At 41.4% G+C, this 20,562-nt stretch overlaps 1 protein-coding gene across 1 annotated transcript in view; it reads left to right on the top strand.

The window, feature by feature from the left end:
• The window catches only part of LOC117550374 (pentatricopeptide repeat domain-containing protein 3, mitochondrial-like), a gene marked incomplete at its 3' end in the record, with an annotated part of 28,171 nt that extends 7,637 nt beyond the window's left edge, over positions 1-20,534 (top strand). The window contains exons 3-10 of the mRNA XM_034222801.1: positions 13,667-13,706; positions 13,828-13,873; positions 13,972-14,040; positions 14,690-14,792; positions 15,912-16,037; positions 16,831-16,934; positions 20,214-20,378; positions 20,474-20,534. Of these exons, the coding sequence (XP_034078692.1) occupies positions 13,667-13,706; positions 13,828-13,873; positions 13,972-14,040; positions 14,690-14,792; positions 15,912-16,037; positions 16,831-16,934; positions 20,214-20,378; positions 20,474-20,534 (714 nt within the window). The remainder of the gene's footprint in view (positions 1-13,666; positions 13,707-13,827; positions 13,874-13,971; positions 14,041-14,689; positions 14,793-15,911; positions 16,038-16,830; positions 16,935-20,213; positions 20,379-20,473) is intronic.
• Positions 20,535-20,562: the final 28 nt, after the last annotated feature.

Below are 20,562 nucleotides of genomic sequence, written 5' to 3'. Positions count from 1 at the left end.
GGAAGTTTGAAACCTCCTTTCCTATCATTCTAGAGAATTCGAACTGCACTTATCATGGCTGCCACTGAGGGACTTCCGGGTCATTTCACTCCGTAAGGAAGGTTCCTAAGCTAAATGGACTATTCGACTGCAGCCATAGACTGTATATATAAATGGACGTAGGGTCCGTGACGTCACCCATAGGATTCTGCAGAGTTGCCGAGAAGCCCTTAGTGGGCAGAGTCGGCCACTTACGGCTCGACAGTGACGTCAGAGTTCAACTCCCGCCTGCTCCAGCCTGCTCCAAATGGGCAAAGAGGCGGAGCCGAGGCGGGACCTGCTGCCACCGAGCTGGAAGTTCTAGAGCTAGCTGAAGCTACCAAGCTAAGCTAACATGCTCCCCATCTGCACACTGCCGTCGCATTTTACGTTTCTAAGGTAAGCGGACATGAAACTATTCAGCAAAACTATAAATAATAATCAAAGTTATTGAGTTTTTAGCATAATACTTCAGAATCTTAAAATCCCTTAACGTGTGTATGCAATTGTGCTAAATTCAACACTGGAATTAAGCAAATATTAATATGTTTGCATGACATTAGTTATTTATATTTTGATATCACTTAACTATACGTTTAATACATTTAAGTCAAGCTAAGGTACATGTGATGGTAGCTAGTTAGTGCTCTTACCTGTGAGGCCTCCTCCAAACAGCATAATCATATCATTAAATCATTAAATATCATTAAAACTAAGTACCAGTTCTAGATCCTTGACTTGAGACAAACAATTAAAAAGACAAAATGTATTTAAAGACCAATCTTTATTTGAATGTGCCTCTTAACCTGATATATTAGTTATACAGTAATAGTATTGACAATCTAAAAAAACTGAGCAACTCAACAGTCAACTTTATATTTCTTATTGTCTAAAGCATTTATTATTTTCATTGTCCCCCTCTCATATTCAGTGTGGACGGATTGAGACAGCGTGGTGTCCAGAGAGCTGCAGAGACTTCAGGGAGAAACCTCTGTGTGATGGTTTGGAGAGGACTGAGGGTCTTGCCTCAGCGAGGAGGACCAGGCCTGATGGAGGAGCCCATGCTGGGCATAGCTGATACCAACTGCACAGGCCTAGTCTGTCACGTTATTTGACTAAATGTGTTTACTTATACATTTAATAGGTTTACACCTTCTGTCCATATGTGCTTTTTATTTAGAACATGTTTGATTAACTTTTGGTTCACATTTCAATAAATTGTATTTGCACTCCTTTTTGTTCATTATTCTTACTGAAAATGTTAGATTACACATTCACATCTGACTGAAGATTGGCCCCATTTATTTGTGACGTTGCAAACTCTGCGGTACAAGGCACAAGCAATATGAAGCTCATAAAGTGAGGCAAATAGAAATAATCAGCTTATGGAGTGTAGATGTGGAAATAGGTGCATTCGATCAGCTGACTGTGTTTTCACAATAAAAGTAGTTTTTTAGTGAATGTCCTGTACTGGTCTTAAAATCTCATAACATCAGCTTTTAATGTTCCTCTTGGATGTTCTTCTTGACTCTCAGAGAAGGAGAAAATGTCGTGTCTTTCAGGCAGGTCCTTTCCTAACAAAAATGACAGGAAACATAAAACATATTATTGTAGAACAAGTGTGTTATTTATGAAAGCGGTGTGTTTGTGTGTTTAGGGGCTGTAGATATAATTATTTTGTAATTGTAATGTTTTTTATTTTATTTTAACAGTGAGCTACAAAGACAATCAGATTATGAATGAACAGTATGAAGTTCATCAACATTGAAATATATGTTATTAACAAAATAATATTTAACTGTTATCAAAAGGTAGTGCAACTGTAGAAGCTTGCTCTGTTGTCTCACTGAAAGAATCACTTTTACCACGTTTTTTACAGACAATATTGAGAGATAAATAGTAGCAGTTCTCACTGTGTTAAATATATTTGCCTTCAATACATCAAATTAGAAAGCTGACAAAATCATATTGCTTGTTAACATCTAAATGTAACTTTTTGCATGGAAAAAAAACCTGAACTTCACTGATGTGTAGGTGATCTAGTATTTAGTATTGTTTAATGGAATGTATATCAGTGTATTAAAGTCAATACTTCATTCATTTAAACCAATATCTTTCTTGATTCTTTGTACAGTATGAAAAATAGAGTCTTTGTACCTGTGCTGAAGTTCACTGCTGTGAGGAGTCCAGTTCTGTCTCTCACTCTGGTCCAGCCTGTCTGCATCACCTGGACACCTTAAACAAACGGATACAGTGGGGCAAAAAAGTATGTAGTCAGCCACCAATTGTGCAAGTTCTCCCACTTAAAAAGATGAGGCCTGTAATTTCCATCCTAGGTACACTTCAACTATGAGAGACAGAATGGGGGGAAAGAATCCAGGAAATCACATTGTAGGATTTTTAATGAATTAATTGGTAAATTCCTCGGTAAAATAAGTATTTGGTCACCTACAAACAAACAAGATGTATGGCTCTCACAGACCTGTAACTTCTTCTTTAAGAGCCTCCTCTGTCCTCCACTTGTTAACTGTATTAATGGCACCTGTTTGAACTCGTTATCAGTATAAAAGACACCTGTCCACAACCTCAAACAGTCACACTCCAAACTCCACTATGGCCAAGACCAAAGAGCTGTCAAAGGACACCAGAAACAAAATTGTAGACCTGCACCAGGCTGGTAAGACTGAATCTGCAATAGGTAAGCAGCTTGGTGTGAAGAAATCAACTGTGGGAGCAATTATTAGAAAATGGAAGACATACAACAAGACCACTGATAATCTCCCTCAATCTGGGGCTCCACGCAAGATCTCCCGTGGGGTCAAAATGATCACAAGAACGGTGAGCAAAAATCCCAGAACCACACGGGAGGACCTAGTCAATGACCCGCAGAGAGCTGGGACCAAAGTAACAAAGGCTACCATCAGTAACACACTACGCCGCCAGGGACTCAAATCCTGCAGTGCCAGACGTGTCCCCCTGCTTAAGCCAGTACATGTCCAGGCCTGTCTGAAGTTTGCTAGAGAGCATTTAGATGATCCAGAAGAGGATTGGGAGAATGTCATATGGTCAGATGAAACCAAAATAGAACTGTTTGGTAAAAACTCAACTAGACGTGTTTGGAGGAGAAAGAATGCTGAGTTGCATCCAAAGAACACCATACCTACTGTGAAACATGGGGGTGGAAACATCATGCTTTGGGGCTGTTTTTCTGCAAAGGGACCACGATGACTGATCCGTGTAAAGGAAAGAATGAATGGGGCCATGTATCGTGAGATTTTGAGTGACAACCTCCTTCCATCAGCAAGGGCATTGAAGATGAAACATGGCTAGGTCTTTCAGCATGACAATGATCCCAAACACACCGCCCGGGCAACGAAGGAGTGGCTTCGTAAGAAGCATTTCAAGGACCTGGAGTGGTTCCTAGCCAGTCTCCAGATCTCAACCCCATAGAAAATCTTTGGAGGGAGTTGAAAGTCTGTGTTGCCCAGCGACAGCCCCAAAACATCACTGCTCTAGTCTAGAGGAGATCTGCATGGAGGAATGGGCCAAAATACCAGCAACAGTGTGTGAAAACCTTGTGAAGACTTACCCCCTGATCCCACCGGAAGCGTCTGCGCTGCGGCTGCGCCGCGCTGCGACCTCCTCCTGCATCCTAACCCACCAAGCGTGTTTCAAAACGTTGCGGAAGCGGAGCGTCGTTTGTGCAGCCTCGCAGTTGTTGGATGAACATTCCACTTCCTGCCTGCGCCGCGCTGCGCCGCGTCAAAAATAGGATTCATCCTATATTTTAGAAATTCCTTGCGGCGAGGAGCTTCTGGGACGCTTCGAGCCGCGGCGCGGCGCAGCGTGTCTGGAGGAATAGCACCCATTGACTAGAGTGGCCGCGATCGCTAAAAACGCCGCAGCCGCAGCGCAGCGTAGACGCTCCTGGTGGGATTAGGGGGTTACAGAAAACATTTGACCTCTGTCATTGCCAACAAAGGGTATATAACAAAGTATTGAGATGAACTTTTGTTACTGACCAAATACTTATTTTCCACCATACTTTGCAAATAAATTCTTTAAAGATCAGACAATGTGATTTTCTGGATTTTTTTTTTTTCTCATTTTGTCTCTCATAGTTGAGGTATACCTAGGATGAAAATTACAGGCCTCTCTCATCTTTTTAAGTGGGAGAACTTGCACAATTGGTGGCTGACTAAATACTTTTTTGCCCCACTGTATATACAGTGCAATAATTATTTCATGCTAAATGAAGCTCTGTTGCTTGGATATCACTAGATCCTAGGGGTGTAACGGTACACGGCTTCGGTTCGGTACACGTGTGTACCGAACGAATATAACGTTAAACGTAAAAAAATTAGAGCGTGAACAACTTTTTGGAAGTAATCTCAGGTGCTGCGTCGCAGCATTCAGAGTAATTTGCTCACATTGGGTTCAACTAGGGCTGTCAAACGATTACAATTTTTAATCAGATTAATCACAGTTTAAAAATTAATTAATCATGATTAATCACCATTCGAACTATGTCCAAAATATGCCATTTATTTATGCATATTGTTGTGGGAATGGAAAGATAAATGAAAGAAGGCGGATATATCCATTTAACATACAGTATCTATGTTTATTATAACATTTTTCTGCGTTTCAAAATGAAAGACAACCCACACACCTATCAATCATCAAACCGTGGGGTCTTAATTAATTACGTGTTGATTTCTATCAACGGGGGAGTACTTCAGGAAAGTCGACGGGGGGTACTTTGTGACCACAGAGTGTGAACGTTGTGATCAGCTGTTTTAGCGCAGTTCTCCAGTGAAGGGGGGGAGTCTCCCTCCGCAGCCGGTTGGCGTAGTTTTGGCACAATTCCGTTGTACAGCCCGACGTTAACAGCAGCCCTGTCTGTGCACACGGAGACCGACTCTGTCGTCCGGTGATCTAACCGCCTTCTGGAAAAGCTTCACAAGTACGTCGGTACGCAAATGCGCTTTGTGACACAAGTGACGGTACGCATTTCAGATTACGCACATAACCTGCGTACCAGTTATGTGCACCCCTGTACTACAGCAAACGTATTCTCCGTCGGGACTTCCTGCAACAACACCACGCCGTTATCAAAGATGTTCTATTGAGAAGACGATCACTATGTGACAAAAGTTTTCAAAACCGTGGCTACTGAAATCAATCTTACTAACTGCTGTCTGTGCAATTTACTCCGCGCGAGTTGGCACTGGCAGACTTTATTTTGCTTACTTTAACATCATTTTTCATGGTGGGGCTAAGCCATTTCTTGGTATGGGTGTAGCCTACCCCAGCCATACCCTGGCGCTGCCACTGGTGGCACGTATGGGGCGGGCCATTCTGCACATGCGTTAAATACGTTAAATATTTTAACGCAATTAATTCAAAAAATTAATTACCGCCGTTAACGCGATAATTTTGACAGCACTAGGTTCAACGCGTCGTAGAGCGACCAAGTCATTTAACTGGACGAGAGGCATACTATGAGAGCTGGTCACAGGGATGCAATCAAATGTAGTCAGTAATTTGAGGAAATGGCGAACGCAGATAAAGTTGAGCTCGAAAATCCTCCAGCATCATTGAAGTCTCCGGTTTGGGAAAATGTTGGTTTCGCAGTTACGTACAAGGATCACGGACAAAGATAGGTGGACCGAACCAAAGCTATTTGACGGCATTGTTCAACTAAAATTGGTTACGCGGCTGGCAAAACATCAAACTTGCACACTCATTTGAAAAGGCATCACCCTAACGTGAATATCACCGGTACCAAAAGAAAAAAGACTGAAGTGCAAACCCAACTCCCACTAGCATTCAAGCCTTCACCACTCGCAAAAAGTTTAGACCGAGCCAAAGCTATTACAAACGCCAAATGTCCTTATGTTGCCATGTTAGCAAAGCATTACCTGGCTGTATCTGCTACCTCTGTCCCTAGCGAGAGGGTGTTCTCCACAGCAGGAGACATTGTTAGTGCCAGCAGATCTGCCCTTTCAGCAAGCAATGTGGACAAGTTAATTTTTCTTTAAAAAAACATGAAAATACAATGACAAGCAAGTCATTATGTCAAATTGGCTGCTTAGGTACTAGTACAGTACAGTTCAAATACAGATTATTTCAGTTCATCGAAATGCTGCACCTTAATGTTTATTTTATTATATTTTGTATTTGAGGGAATACATTATTCACAGTTTAATAATAATAATTTTAAAAAAAACATATTCTATGTTTTGTGATAATTTTTTCTGCTGTACCGAAAACGTACCGAACCGAACCGTGACCTAAAAACGGAGGTACGTACCGAACCAAAATGTTTGTGAACCGTTACACCCCTACTAGATCCTGTTACAGCGTAATATAAAAGTACATAACGATTGGTGTGTAAATTAGCATAATTACTAGCTAGCTGCTAACTGCCGCCTCGTTAATATCAAAACCATCATAATAACAATCTATTACCATGCTGTCATCAACATGCGGTGCTGTTACGTGTACGCAAATTGACGTGCTTGATGTGAACGAGCATTTTGGAGGGCATGGTTAAAGTTGCGCATGCGCTATGAGCGCACATACGGGTACTTCTCAAGCATGCCGGGTAATCTGTGACGTTTCACTCTCTCAAAAGTTGGGCAATTTTATGATCATGCGCTAATGAGCAACTCTCATAGGCATGAATGAGGCCCCGCCTCCCATGCTGTATCCAGTTCTTATTATACATCCATGGAAGGGAGCCGCAGCCGGTGGAGGTTGAACCTGTACTTCCAAATATTGTCAGAAGAGGGCGCGCCTAACACGTGAGACACTGACGCAAGGATATTTAATCAGATATGGAGGTTTACAGACAACAGACAATATGTCGCACCGAGTACAGGTAATTAACGTCTTGTGGATTTAGATATAATTACATACTATTTAGGTTCTCGGATGTTTGTCGATTTGGCTGTTTAGCGCAGTATAATTGTGTTTATTTTGCTAATTTCTATTTTAAATATTCAAGTTAAAGGAATGGAATACATAAATAATATATGTGTATGCTAACTGAGGTACTCCCCGTTCTGCCTTATCTGCTCGCCTCTCCTCCTGTGGTGCCCCCGGCTCCCTCCGCCGCCACACTGCCCAGCACACTGGAGATCACTATCCCGTCGGGGGCCCCAGTCTCTGGCACTGTTATTTTGGGAGTCGCAGGCTGAAAAGTCTCACCATACTGAATCCTAGACAGTAGCACATGGTATATATTTTACGAATGAATGTTGAATGTTGATATGTATTCGTTCATAACCTACTGTGCCTTTCACGCAGACAATACAAGTGCATTTTGAAATGACAAATAGGTTTACATTTCAAGTTTATTTGCATTAAAAACGTGTTTAAAACCTTTCTGTTCAAAGTTGATATTTTGTTTCTTAAAAGATTAAATCTTTAAAAACATGCAGTTTGGTAGAAACTGGAATGCTATATTACACACATGTCTGAGGGAGAATGGTTTCATACAGAATCCAGCTGATCATTGTGTGTATACAAGAGAGAAACATGATGAAAAGGTAATCATGATTGTATGGGTTGACGATCTGATCATAGCAGCAAGCAACAAAAATGTACTGGAAGGTGTAAAGATTATGCTTTCTGACAGGTTTAAAATGAAGGACCTGGGAAAGTTGAAACATTTCCTGGGAATTGATTTTTACCAAACAGAAGGTGAAGTTAAAATGTCTCAAAATAAATATATAGATATACTTGGCTGAACCAACAGAGGAACATTGGAATACAGTAAAACATGTGTTCAGATATCTAAAAGGCACAACAGAACAGGAGTTATGCTTTAAGAGAAATGACAGAGAGGCACTACATTACATTACATTTAGCTGACGCTTTTATCCAAAGCAACTTACAATAAGTGCATTCGACCAACAAAATACAAACTTGAAGAAAACAGAATCATATAAGTACATCAGGTTTCATAGAGCAAAAACATTTCAAGTGCTACTCAACTGGCTTTAGATAAGCCAGTCCTTTATTAGTATATAAGTACTTCTATCGCTCGAAGTGGAGTCGAAAGAGATGAGTTTTCAGTCTGCGCCGGAAGGTGTGTAAGCTATCTGCTGTCCTGATGTCAATGGGGAGCTCATTCCACCATTTAGGAGCCAGGATAGCAAACCCTAGGTCTAAAAGTGTACTGTGATGCTGACTGGGCATCAGATGCAACAGACAGGCGTAACACATCAGGATATTGTGTCAGTCTAAGTAAAGGAAGCTCTCTGATCTCATGGAAAACAGAAACAACCAACAGTGGCATTATCCACCTGTGAGGCAGAATACATGTCTTTAGCATCAGCTATACAAGAATGTATCTATTTCGATCAGCTACTCAAAGGTATAGACACATACCAGTATGCACAAACAAAGGTGTACGAGGACAACCAATGTACTATAGCCCTTGCCAAAAACCCAGTAAACAGGCAAAGGAGCAAACCCATTGATATTAAGTACCATTTCATTAGGGAAACTGTAAATAACGGAAAGTTAACTTTAGAGTACTGCCCTACTATACTGAGTTAATGATTGCTGATGTCATGACCAAGCCAGCTACAAAGCTACAACTGAAGAGGTTTGCTCAAGACATGTTTGGCACTTAAAAGTGCACAAGTGTATTCACATTGTTAAGGCAAAAGAGAAGCCTTATTATGTTGTTGTTGTTTTTTTTATGTAACCAATAGAGTTAAGGTTGAGTGGGAGTGTTAGGTATAACTTTGTAATAGCACCCTTACTCCATGTTTAATGGTACGTCCCATTGTGACGTCATAAGCATGATAAGCGCGGAGCGCTATTGATTGATTGATTGATTGAAAAGTTTATTAACAGCTTGTATATTGGGTACAGTACAGTACAGCTCAAAACATACAATTGTTAAGGGGATGCAGACCAGAGAAAGACTTTCGTCTTGTTTACATCAGGGTCCCCCATTTCCAATTCATCATATCATTTAAGACATATAAGACATATTTGACATACAGATGGCTTATTTACAATTTACATACAGGTGGTTTTTTACATACAGATTGCTTATTTACAATTTTCATTTTAGATTTCGTTCTAATACATCCTAACCGGACATTTAAGACATACCAAGTCTACAGATATACAGTTAGTAACAGTGTCTAAAATGCGAGCATATACATAGATGGGGGGGGGGGGAAGCTGTCCATTGAACGACAGGTTGAGATTTGTACCATTACCGGGGCCAGTTTTGCAATGCTCTCCCCCGAAGGTGCTCTTTAAGAGAGGTTTTGAAGGTAAGTATAGTTTTACTTTCCTTTACAGTTGTGGGAAGAGCGTTCCACCTTGATGTGGCATAATTGCGAAACGTGTATTCCCCCTTTTTTGTGCCAAATCTGGGTTCCACATGATTTGTGGAGCTCCCTCTGGTGTTATGATCATGGTATTCCTTGACCTTTGGGAAGAATTTTGACATGTACATGGGTACCATAGAGGTGTAGTGGATCTTGTAGACCAGGCCCATTGCAAGTAGCTGTACTCTGTCGTCTACTCTAAGCCATCCTAGGTTGTCAAAGTGGGCAGAGGTGAGGTGGGTTCTAGATGAAAGGTCAAGCAGTAGTCTGACCAGTTTATTTTGCGATGTTTGAAGTTTTATTTTTAGCGCCTTGGAGGTGCTATGGTACCATGACGTGCAAGCATAGTCATAGTACCCTTGAATGAGTGCTCCTGCCAGAGTTTTCAGGGTGTTTTTGTTTACCAGAGATGAGATCCAGTATAGGAATCTAGTTCTTTGATTGACTTTTTTTATTACATTGGATGCCATTTTATCACAGGAGAGGTTTGCCTCAAGAATAGATCCTAGGTATGTAATTTCCTTCTTACTTGTGACAATAATGTCGCCCACTGCAACTGAGAAGTCGTCAGATTTGCTGAGATTATGTTTCGAACCGAAGAGAATGGACTCTGTTTTACCCAGGTGTAATGATAATTTATTATCGGCGAGCCAGGTGCAGATTCTGCCGAGCTCGGAGCTGAGGGTTTTTTCAACCTGCAATCTGCTCCTGTCAGAGACCAGCAGGGCTGAGTCGTCCGCGAACAGGAACAAGTTGCAGTCACATGCTGATGACATGTCATTTACATAAATTAGGAACAGTAACGGACCTAATATGCTTCCTTGTGGAACACCACAGCTCACTGGGAGGGGGGGGGACAGAGTACCGTTTACCTCCACCATCTGTTCTCTCCCCTCCAGGTAGGATCGCATCCAGCTCACCGATAGTTTATCAAAACCAATTGCTTTTAGCTTGTCAATCAGAATGGGGTGATTGACAGTGTCGAAAGCCTTTTGTAGGTCCAGCATCACCATGCCGCAGTATTTGCCCTCGTCCACCTCTTGTTTGATGTGGTCGCTCAAATAAAGAAGGCATGTGTCAGTGGAGTGGGATGTTCTAAAGCCAGATTGAAATTCATAGATTAGTTTCTTTTCCGCGAGGTACTTTTCGACCTGTTCATATACTATTTTTTCCATGACTTTCGAGATGGAGGTAAGTATAGAGACAGGGCGGTAGTTGCCTGGGTCCAATTTGCTGCCCTTTTTGTGCAGGGGGGTTACTCTTGCAATTTTGAAGTCTTTGGGTACTTTTCCCTGTTTTATGGAGAGGTTAATTATGTGAGCTATGACTGGTGAGATGGCGGTTGCTGTGTCTCTGAGGAATTTGGAGGGGATATTGTCGTGGCCAGTGGCCTTGTTAGGTTGGAGGGCGCTCAGTTTAATGAGTACCTCTGCTGTTGTTACCCTTGCTAGACTGAAATCATCTTTGCGTATCCCTAGGTTTTTGTAGTAGGTCATGATGTGATCTACTCCAAAAAGCCCTGAGTGGGAGGGTAATTTATTTACAAGAGTTGTGGCTATGTTTGTGAAAAAAATGTTCAAGTACTTGGCCACATCCAGTTTGTCTGTGATGAGCCTGTTATCTGTCTTTATGTTTAAGTTAGAAAATCTCGTTTTGAGTTTTTTACTGCAGCCAAGCTGGTTATTGAGTAATTTCCAAAGTTCACGGGGTTTATTTTTGTTTTCCTCAGTTTTGACATTGATGAAATTCTTTTTTGCAGTTTTGATCATGGAGCTTACGTCATTTCTTAGTCTGTTTCTTTCCATTTTTAGTTCAGTCACGTGGGCCTGGAGTTCACTGCTCGTGCTTTTGGAAAGCATTGACTGACTTTTATGAAACTCAGAGCATTTTTTGTCTCTGGTTTTCATGGCGGTCAGTATGCCGGAGTGCATCCACGGCTCAGCGCGATTTTTTACCCTGGTTGTTCTTAGGGGGGCCAAATCATTGAGTATTGCAGAGAATTTGTTTTTGAAACCAAGCCATGTTTCTTCAACTTGTGTACCACTGAGCTCATCTGACCAGTCCAGGCTCTCCAGTTCTAGGTTAAAGGCCTCGCTAGAGTAGTTTTTGAGGTCTCTAGATATGACTGTTTTGTGACAGCCGGCCCTTTGTTAGCATAATATGCTTGCCTTACCGTTCATGAATAGCTGCCTGAGTTCAGCCAGTTTGTGTCTCAGGCTGTTAGTGTTCAGAGGAAAAATATGCAGTCCATTTTTGTTTCTTAAATGCACAATGTCGTCAGCTTGCATATATTTGTCTTTGTCCGTTACAGCAACCGGCTTGCGGCCTGCCGTGGTGTTTGGAGAGGTGGGGTGGTGGGAGGCTCCGTTGTAGCTTTAGCCGTTGATATGCTAGCAGGGTGGCTAACAACATGGCGGATATTTGTTCCCTCGGATCTCGGTTCTCTTCCTCTCGTCACTGCCTCATGCATGTCTGTCTGCCGAGGCGTCCCCGGGGGAATCTCGAAGTCTCCGTTAATTCCTCGGTCTCTGTTGTCTCCACGGTCTCTGTTGTCGTCGCGTAGTTTTTGCTGCAGTGGAAGAGATGCTAATTGTGATGCTAGCTCCTCGAGCCTGCAGGACTGGCTTCTTGTCTGCACCGGGCCCGGATTCAGATGGATGTCTCCCGCTAACAATAAGACCAAGACGATCATACTTCTTCGGTCTAGTTTGCCTGACGGGGGTAAGTACTTTCGCGTCGGGTTTGCAGTTAATAATGCATGAATGCTTGCACTTCCAAAAGCGAGGTGTTTCCTTTCCCAGCCGTTGAGAAGGTAAAAGTCATTGTGGTTCATTTTATCCCCGCTTTCATTAATCTCCTTCTCTAAGTGATGTTGCCTCATTGATGAGTTGAGGTAGGAGTCCATAATCCATATTGTCAGGAGGATGAAATATGTAAAAAATCGTGAGGAATAACCGCCAAAGCGGGAGCTCTCGAAAATGCGACCACTCATAGTGAAACCGGATGTCGAACCTGAAACCGGATGTCTCATGTTGATTACGCAGCACAGCCATGCTGGTTCATGTCCCTGAATAAATGGATGAGAGAAGAAAAATGACTGCGCATACTTAACAGATGTTCGATTTAAATATGACTTTTTAGGGAAAACGTTTTGCCAAAAGGAACAACTACAAATTCATGACCCATTTTTAAAGATTTCCATTGTCAGCAGCAGGTACTGATGCCCCTTTCACACCAACGCGGTTCCCGTTCTAGCTCCGTGCTAGAGCTTTTCTGGTTCGGAACCGGTTTTTCTTTTCAGCCATCGTTTTGTTCACAACCGACGAAAGCCCAACTGGTGCTGCCCATGGATGTATAATAAGAAGGGTGCTGCCGCTGCTGCGTCATCACGTCGCAGATTTTCTCCCCAATGGCGTTGGGTCGATGATCGTGTTGCATAATCATACGAAGCCAGATTAAATTAAATAACTACTTCTCAACCCTTGTACTTTTCTCCAGAGTGCCGTGGTTCATTGTTTATTAATGTGTTCAGCGGCATTTGCCGACCACTGCAGTGCTGCCCGCTGTTTGGCATCACAACGCTGTTATGAAAGTTTCTCTGGTATAAAATGGGTGATGTTAGCATAGCAACCAAAGCTAAACTGACTATCTTGACTACTTGTTGCTATCCTATTGTTGTGGCATAAGCCGGCACATTTTACCGGCGTATTTTTCATTATGATTCTACTTGTGATAGTGGGACATGACAACCTGTGCAGCCCATGTATTGATTTCATCCCATAGCTGCTATAATATAAAACAAAACGTCTGTCTGCTCTCCACAATGATCAATGACGGCGAACGGATGGTCAAAGTAGGGTACAAATAACAAGAATCACACGAAGCCTGGTTAGTGCTGCCTGTCTTTATAAAGTGTTTTTTTTTAAATAGGTGTGTGGTTGCGTTCTAGTCACTTTGGTCAGCGCTACTGCTTGTTACAACTTTCATTTGCCGTACTCGCCATAAACGGTTATTGCTCAGGTTGATCCCCGCCCCTACCCCCGCCTCCGACGTAAGCGGTTCTTGCTTCTAGACCGGCCATTTTTTGGTGCTTGAAAAGCACCGGGTTTCTGTTGACAAGAAGAATAACTGATCCTTTAAATTGGAAAATTGTAGTTATAGGAAAATGTTTAGATGTTCAATAAATGTCTGTTAGTTGTGTACTACATCAAAGCATTACTTGTAATTTGTTGTAATATATTGGTGACATTACACTCAATCACACCTTTTTCCCAATATTGTTGCAGAACCTACAGATACTATCGTCATCCCCAGGAAGAAAACATGGTAAGTGTCCATATGCTTATAGTACCATTTACATACGCTTGTAAATCAAGTCAGTATTTGTATTTCACATTTGCATCAGGTGTCTTTATGCCAGACTAATGTGTCCTTTGTCATTGAACAGGAGCAAAGAGGCGGTGCTGGAGGCTCTGTCTTCCACTGTGGGCAGGGTGAGAGCTTCATCTGATGAACTTTCATTGAAAAAGTTTGCTAGTTTATCTGTCTGTGTGCCTGTTTGTTCATATATTATAATTGTTTCTGTTTCTAGGATCCTACAGCATATCCCTACAACTTCCAGGATGATCCTTTCCTCTCGCCCAGGACAGTTAATGAGTTTGTACGTCAAAACAACACGCCATCCCATTTGTAATTTGTATCCCCTCATGTAGGGACCTATGGGTTGTTGAAGGCAACTTAATGTATTTGTATGTACAACAACAACAGTGGTGTAATGTAACTAAGTACTTTTACTCAAGTATATTTCACTTGAGTATTTTCACTTTAAGCTACTTCATACGGTACTTCATACTTCATACGGTCTGCAATAAAAATAAATGTTGTTTTGCAGATTACAGTCAGTAGTACGACATGCAGTATAAATCAAATAACAAATTATTACATTTATTATAATTTGGACTTCCCCACATTTACTTTATAAGCTGCAACATTGAAGTGATGATCACACTAATGCATGAATAATTATGATACAAATATTTAATGTGTTTGATTTTGAAATACTGCGTAATGTCTACATTTACTTTTTGGTACATTTTAATAGTAATCCTTTTGTACTTTTACTTTAGAACAATTTGTAATGCATGACTTAAGCTTGTAACCGAGTATTGCTTAATGGTGGTCATTTTGGAATGGCAGTACATTTGGATTTGAGCAACAAAAGAGATCGCTGTTGTATGTATGTTGCTGTAATATAAATATTTGTAATATATGTTTTGTAACTGAGCCTGTGTCGTTTTGTCTCCCTGCAGAAGTTGTACTCTCTCTCTAAGGAATCTGGCAGATCTGCAGCCAAATTCTTTATCAACAATAATCCCAAGTATTTCACCACAGACTTCGCTGAACCACATATACCGGTAAGAACACACACACACACCGACAGATTGTTGGAGTAAAGACGTCTTTTTGTAGGCCGACAGAGAAATTAGCATAGCAGTTCCATTAGATTTTGGAATTTCTGTGGCAAACACACATTTATGATACTTCCACATTTTGTTCAACAGGATCACCTCCACATATTAACACCACTTGTATAAGAGTTAAAGCATAAATGCAATAGCAGGAAGCAAAAAGCTAACATTAGGCTATGAACTAATTACATCACGGGCCACATGGCTTCACGTCACCACCGCTAGGCTAAAGCAGGCTAATGGTCCAGCATGATGATGTTTAGTAGTAGCCATTTAGTCACCTAGCAACCGCTGTCTTTATGACACATAGCAGCTTCAGACATTCATGAGGGGTATTTACTGACGGATGTTATATCAAACTGTGAAAACCTTATATTGTGTTAACCACACACCTTATTTTAGGCTTCTAACCAAAAACAAAAAAGCGTTGAATACTCAACGAGGGAACCAGAAGAACTAAAATGCTAACTCATTTCCGGGTTTAGGGCTAATTTTTGCACCACTCTTTTTGACCATCACTGTTTAATCTTCCACTGTGGATGTATGGAGCATACTTTTGAGGGGGGTTGACAGGAATCCTTACTTTAATAAGCAAAGAGTTAGTCACTGCACTGCTTTCCTATATAAATAGAGTTGATTTAAAGTGCAGTGGGAATTTCTCAGCACTGCAGTTCTTATGATTTGTGTGTGTGTGTGTGTGTGTGTGTGTGTGTGTGTGTGTGTGTGTGTGTGTGTGTGTGTGTGTGTGTGTGTGTGTGTGTGTGTGTGTGTGTGTGTGTGTGTGGGTGTGTGTGTGTGTGTGTGTGTGTGTTGTGTGTGTGTGTGTGTGTGTGTGTGTGTGTGTGTGTGTGTGTGTGTGTGTGTGTGTGTGTGTGTGTGTGTGTGGTGTGTGTGTGTGTGTGTGTGTGTGTGTGTGTGATGTGTGTGTGTGTGTGTGTGTGTGTGTGGGTGTTGTGTGTGTGTGTGTGTGTGTGTGTGTGTGGTGTGTGTGTGTGTGTGTGTGTGTGTGTGTGTGTGTGTGTGTGTGGTGTGTGTGTGTGTGTGTGTGTGTGTGTGTGTGTGTCGTGTCTGATGCCAGAGACGGTGTCACTGCTCCTGGAGGATGTGAGTGAGGAGGCGCTGAAGGAACGAGTCCGCCTGAGGAAAGTTACAGCTGCTGTTGAAATGTACGACCAGCTCCTGCAGTCTGGTGAGAACACACACACGCTAGGGCTGCTCAATTAATCGCAATTACGATTTTGGCTTGCAACGATTATGAAAACAACATAATAAAAATGAAACGATTATTTATTTAAAGGTGGGGTAGGTAAGTTTGAGAAACCGGCTCGAGATACACTTTTTGTTATATTCCATGGAATGCTCTTAACATCCCGATAGCAATGAATATCTGAAGTGCTTTGACAAAAAAATCCATAAACAAATGTCATTAGTGGAAGCCGTAGTACTGTAAAAAGCACGACCAATCATTTTAGCCAGCCTGGCTAAAATAACTGGATGGCCTACCTGCCTGTCAGCCTTCCATCTGTGCACAAACTTATCTCGTGCCCTCATTGGTCATGTGCGCGTTCGTGTGTGTTGGAGGAGGGGCTCTGTAAGGAAGTGGCAGATTTTTTCCGGCTGTGTATTTTCAAATTCTAGCGCACTCGAGCTGGTTTCTCCAAAATGACCTACCCCACCTTTAAAAAAATATATATATAATTTTTGTATTGGTTTTTCAATTGAATTATACTTAAAGTTCAGGGTAATCAACTGTTAAAAACATACTACACCTTATTTTTTCAATAAATTGATGTTTTCAAAGTAAATGGATAATCGTTTTTAATAATTGTAATATCAATTATTGACCCAAATAATCGAGATTATGATTTTTGCCATAATCGAGCAGCCCTAACACACGCTCACATACAGGCACACAGACAAAGACACACGTTCTCTTTTTCAGGGATGTTGCTACATCTATTTTTTTGATTCAATTCTTCTAGGCACAGCGGTCTCTATGGATACTACCTATGACCTGTTGGACCTGATCTGTCTGTACTGTGACAGAGACCCTGTGGAGGAGGGGGTGCCGCAGTCAGAGGACATGGTGAGTCATCGCTGATACAAACCTGAGGAGGGATTTCAAAGAAACTACAATTATTTCCATTATCAATTACCTGCCAATAATTTCTCCATTGTTGTTTTTATCTAATTCCAATAAATAATGAGTTAAGTGAAAGACAAAATACAGTACATACTGTATACAAATAGTCACACAACAGAACACAATATGGGCGTTTTTCTTTTGTTTGTATTTTTTAAAAGATCCAACTAGTATTGATTATCAACTTACTGCAAATTTGTTTTTTTACACTGTTCAAGTCAAAATAACAAATTCTAAATACATCTTGTTTATAATGCCCCAAGATTGCCATCGTTATTAGAAACATATATTATAATTAATTAACGTATACAAAAGAATGTATGGAGTAAATAAATGATTCAAAACAGTTGAAATGCATGTTCTGAGTGATTAAATAAATGGATGAGGGTGGGTGGATAAATTAATAGATAGATGGTTGGTGGAATAACATATAAGAAATTATTGTATGTAAATATAAATAAAGGTATTCTGATTTAATGTAAGCATTAAACATGCAATATTAAGTATTTCTTTATATTTAACACCTTTTTAATTCATATATGTCAACAAAAAGTCAAATCCGTCACATTTTAGCTGTAGACTTCTGTTAGAAAACTCTCACTCGTCACCGGCTTGAGCTTCAATATCAGAATCCATGTATTTATGATCCTCTCAAGAATGGAAATAGTCATCACATACAGAGCATCAACTAGTTCCTGAACAGTGTCCTTCACATGCTGATATCCAAGAGAGGGAGTTACACAGTCACAAGATGGAGGAATAGAAAGCGGTATTCAATGTTTAGTTCAAATTAGCTCCACGTCAGAAATGATCATGCTTGTCATATGTCTATCTCCATAGAGGCTGAATCATCATGTTAATCACATATCTATCATATGCCTCAAACAGTCGCGATGCCAGTGGCGAGCCGTGACTTTTATACCTAGGCCCTCTAACCCCTTCCCTCGAAACAAAAGAAGAGATATTACGTCACAGCGTATACTTCAGCGGAATATCAAAACAGCGGCCCGGGGTGAAAAACGCATCAATGACAGCGACCCTCTACCACACAGAACAACACCATTTATATAAACACCTATCATGACAGGGCACCCACAGCCAAGTAGCGATTACAAATGAATTAAGTCGGCACGGCGGCCCGCATTGAAAATGACGTAGGCCTACCTTTGATGATCAAATCACTGAAACACAAAGTCCATCCTCCTGTCCTTTTGGATAAAGCACTTGATGGCGGGTCATTCAGCTGATCCTTTGCCACTCCAGTTTATCATTGTAACTCAATCTTGAAAATGACTTGGTTAATAATTTCGCAACGATGTCATCACTATCACTGAAGTGAGCCATCATGAACGAATTTATGCTAATTATAAATCTATCGATCATAAATCTATCGTTTAGATTTATGATTCGAAAATAATAAAAGTAGGGTAGACATGTGGATATTATCCGGCTGAACAAAACGTGCATTTATCTAACAGGTTCGTTTTCCACAGACCTTATTTAGAGCTATTTTCCAAAATCCTATGGAGAAATCCCGTTGCTTTCTGTTGAGGGAATCCGAGCGAAGCTTACTTCCGGGTTTTAGGATGCGTCACTGCACCACTTGCATAGGCTGCTTCTCAGGTCGATTAAATGAAATCCTTGCTTCCCTCACTTGCGTCGTTTCCCTGCGTTTAGTCCCTCCCTCCAGGGAAGCATGGAGAGACGCAAGGAAACCAAGAGAAGCAGGGAAATGAGTTTTAAGAGCAATGGAACGTCCTTTCCTCCGGAGCGTCACGTGAAGCGACGTCCGTTTGTGATGACGCTGCACAGCTGATCGTCTGACAGCAGCTCTGTCCCCGTTATTTCCACACACCCCCCCGCCTCTGTTAGTACACATTTACTGACACAAACATTTGTATCATCTGTTGTAGATCCCAATAAATAAAATAAAATAAGAACTCATTCTCAAAAAAGATAAACGCCATTCTTAAAATGTATAAACAAACAATAGTTAGATTAATATTGATTAGAGTGCACAAAAGAAATAAAATAATTGAGAGAAGAAAAAGAGATATGTTATCTATCAAAACCCAGTTAGATTAACATTCATTGGATTGCACACTTTGTTTGTTTGTTTGGATATGTAGTAAATTAACATTTCAATAGCACTTAATGACTGAATGGAAATGACTATAAATGAAAATGTAAAACGAAAAAAGCGATCATGAAAATGTTTCCAACAAATGAATAAAATGATTTTTGACCACTTTGTTGTTCAGATATATCACATATTTGTAACTAAATGAAACATGAATTCAAACAAAACACGGTATAAACTGAGGAGTGACTCCCGTGAGGTTCATGTATTTTCTTCACTCTGCTCTCATGTCAAGAAGCATCAGATCAGTGCATGCACTGCCTCGTCCAATAAGTGAGCGATACACAGTAAGGGGGCGGGGTGAGTATCTGAGGATTTCATCGGAGGATGGTCTGGTGGTTCCTCGGTTATCGCTCCTCCATGATCGCTCCTCGCTCCTCGATCCTCGGTCCTCCGGCAGAAATAAGAGCCATGGGACGCTACTCAAGATGGCGCGGGCAAATCAACTTCCGGTGAGACCGAGGAGCGAGGAGCGAGGAAATGAAAATAGTCGACCTGAGAAGCAGCCATAGACCTCACAGCGGGCGGAACTTGTCATAAAGTCCGCGAAAATAAAGCCCGCCCATTTAGAGGGAAGATATGATTGGTCAATTGTACTGTCATTTGACATTACTCTCTCGTTGAGTTATTATAGCTGGCCCTCTGTGAATGTAGAGAGAGACCAACAAGCTCTCCCGTCTTCACATAACTCGCAGAGACGGCATTTAACCCTTCACATTCTAACAGAAACTGAACAGGCAGATTCGAAAGGATTTATTTCTTTGGAAATGTTATTTTTAAATACAATTAAATCAAGTTATTTTGGTAAAACTAATGAAAAATGTAACAACAAAAAAAATGTTTTCAAATATTATTTTTTAGAATATCTTAGGCCCTCACAGAGGGCCTAGAGGGCCCTGACGGCTCGCCACTGCCCGATGCTCTTCTAGGTTATCATACATCCTGTCATGTACACAGCTACAGTTGGGATCCCTTTGTTATCATATGCTACTCTGATATTGGAAGAGTATATTGAGTATTTTCCCAACAACTTCAGACATGATATTAAATCTACAGTGTGTGTATTTCCCTCTGTGTGTCAGGAGGAGCCTGGGGAGGAGGTGAAGCAGGGCCAGGGGACGCCGCGCCGGGCCTCAGACTTCATGAAGTTCAGCTGGAAGGAGAACAACAACGCAGAGCGGATCTTCAACCTGCTGCCAGAGAGAGACACACGCTGCTACTCGGCTCTGATCAGAGGCATGGTCATGGTACGGACCCTCACTGCAGGGGGGGGTTCTGAAACAGGGGGGCCATTTTGGTTGCATCTAGATTAAATATAATATGTTTGTGTGTCTCTTTCCAGCACGGAGCCCACGCAAAGGCCTTCAGCATTTACACAGACCTGCTCAACAACAGACTGACCGGTGAGTGGGAATACAGGAAGAGGAAATG

Source organism: Gymnodraco acuticeps, unplaced genomic scaffold (genome assembly GCF_902827175.1).
Source record: "Gymnodraco acuticeps unplaced genomic scaffold, fGymAcu1.1, whole genome shotgun sequence".
In the NCBI taxonomy this organism is placed as follows: Eukaryota; Metazoa; Chordata; class Actinopteri; order Perciformes; family Bathydraconidae; genus Gymnodraco; species Gymnodraco acuticeps.
Note: the sequence above shows the minus strand (reverse complement) of the source record. Positions and strands in the feature narration are given on the sequence as shown.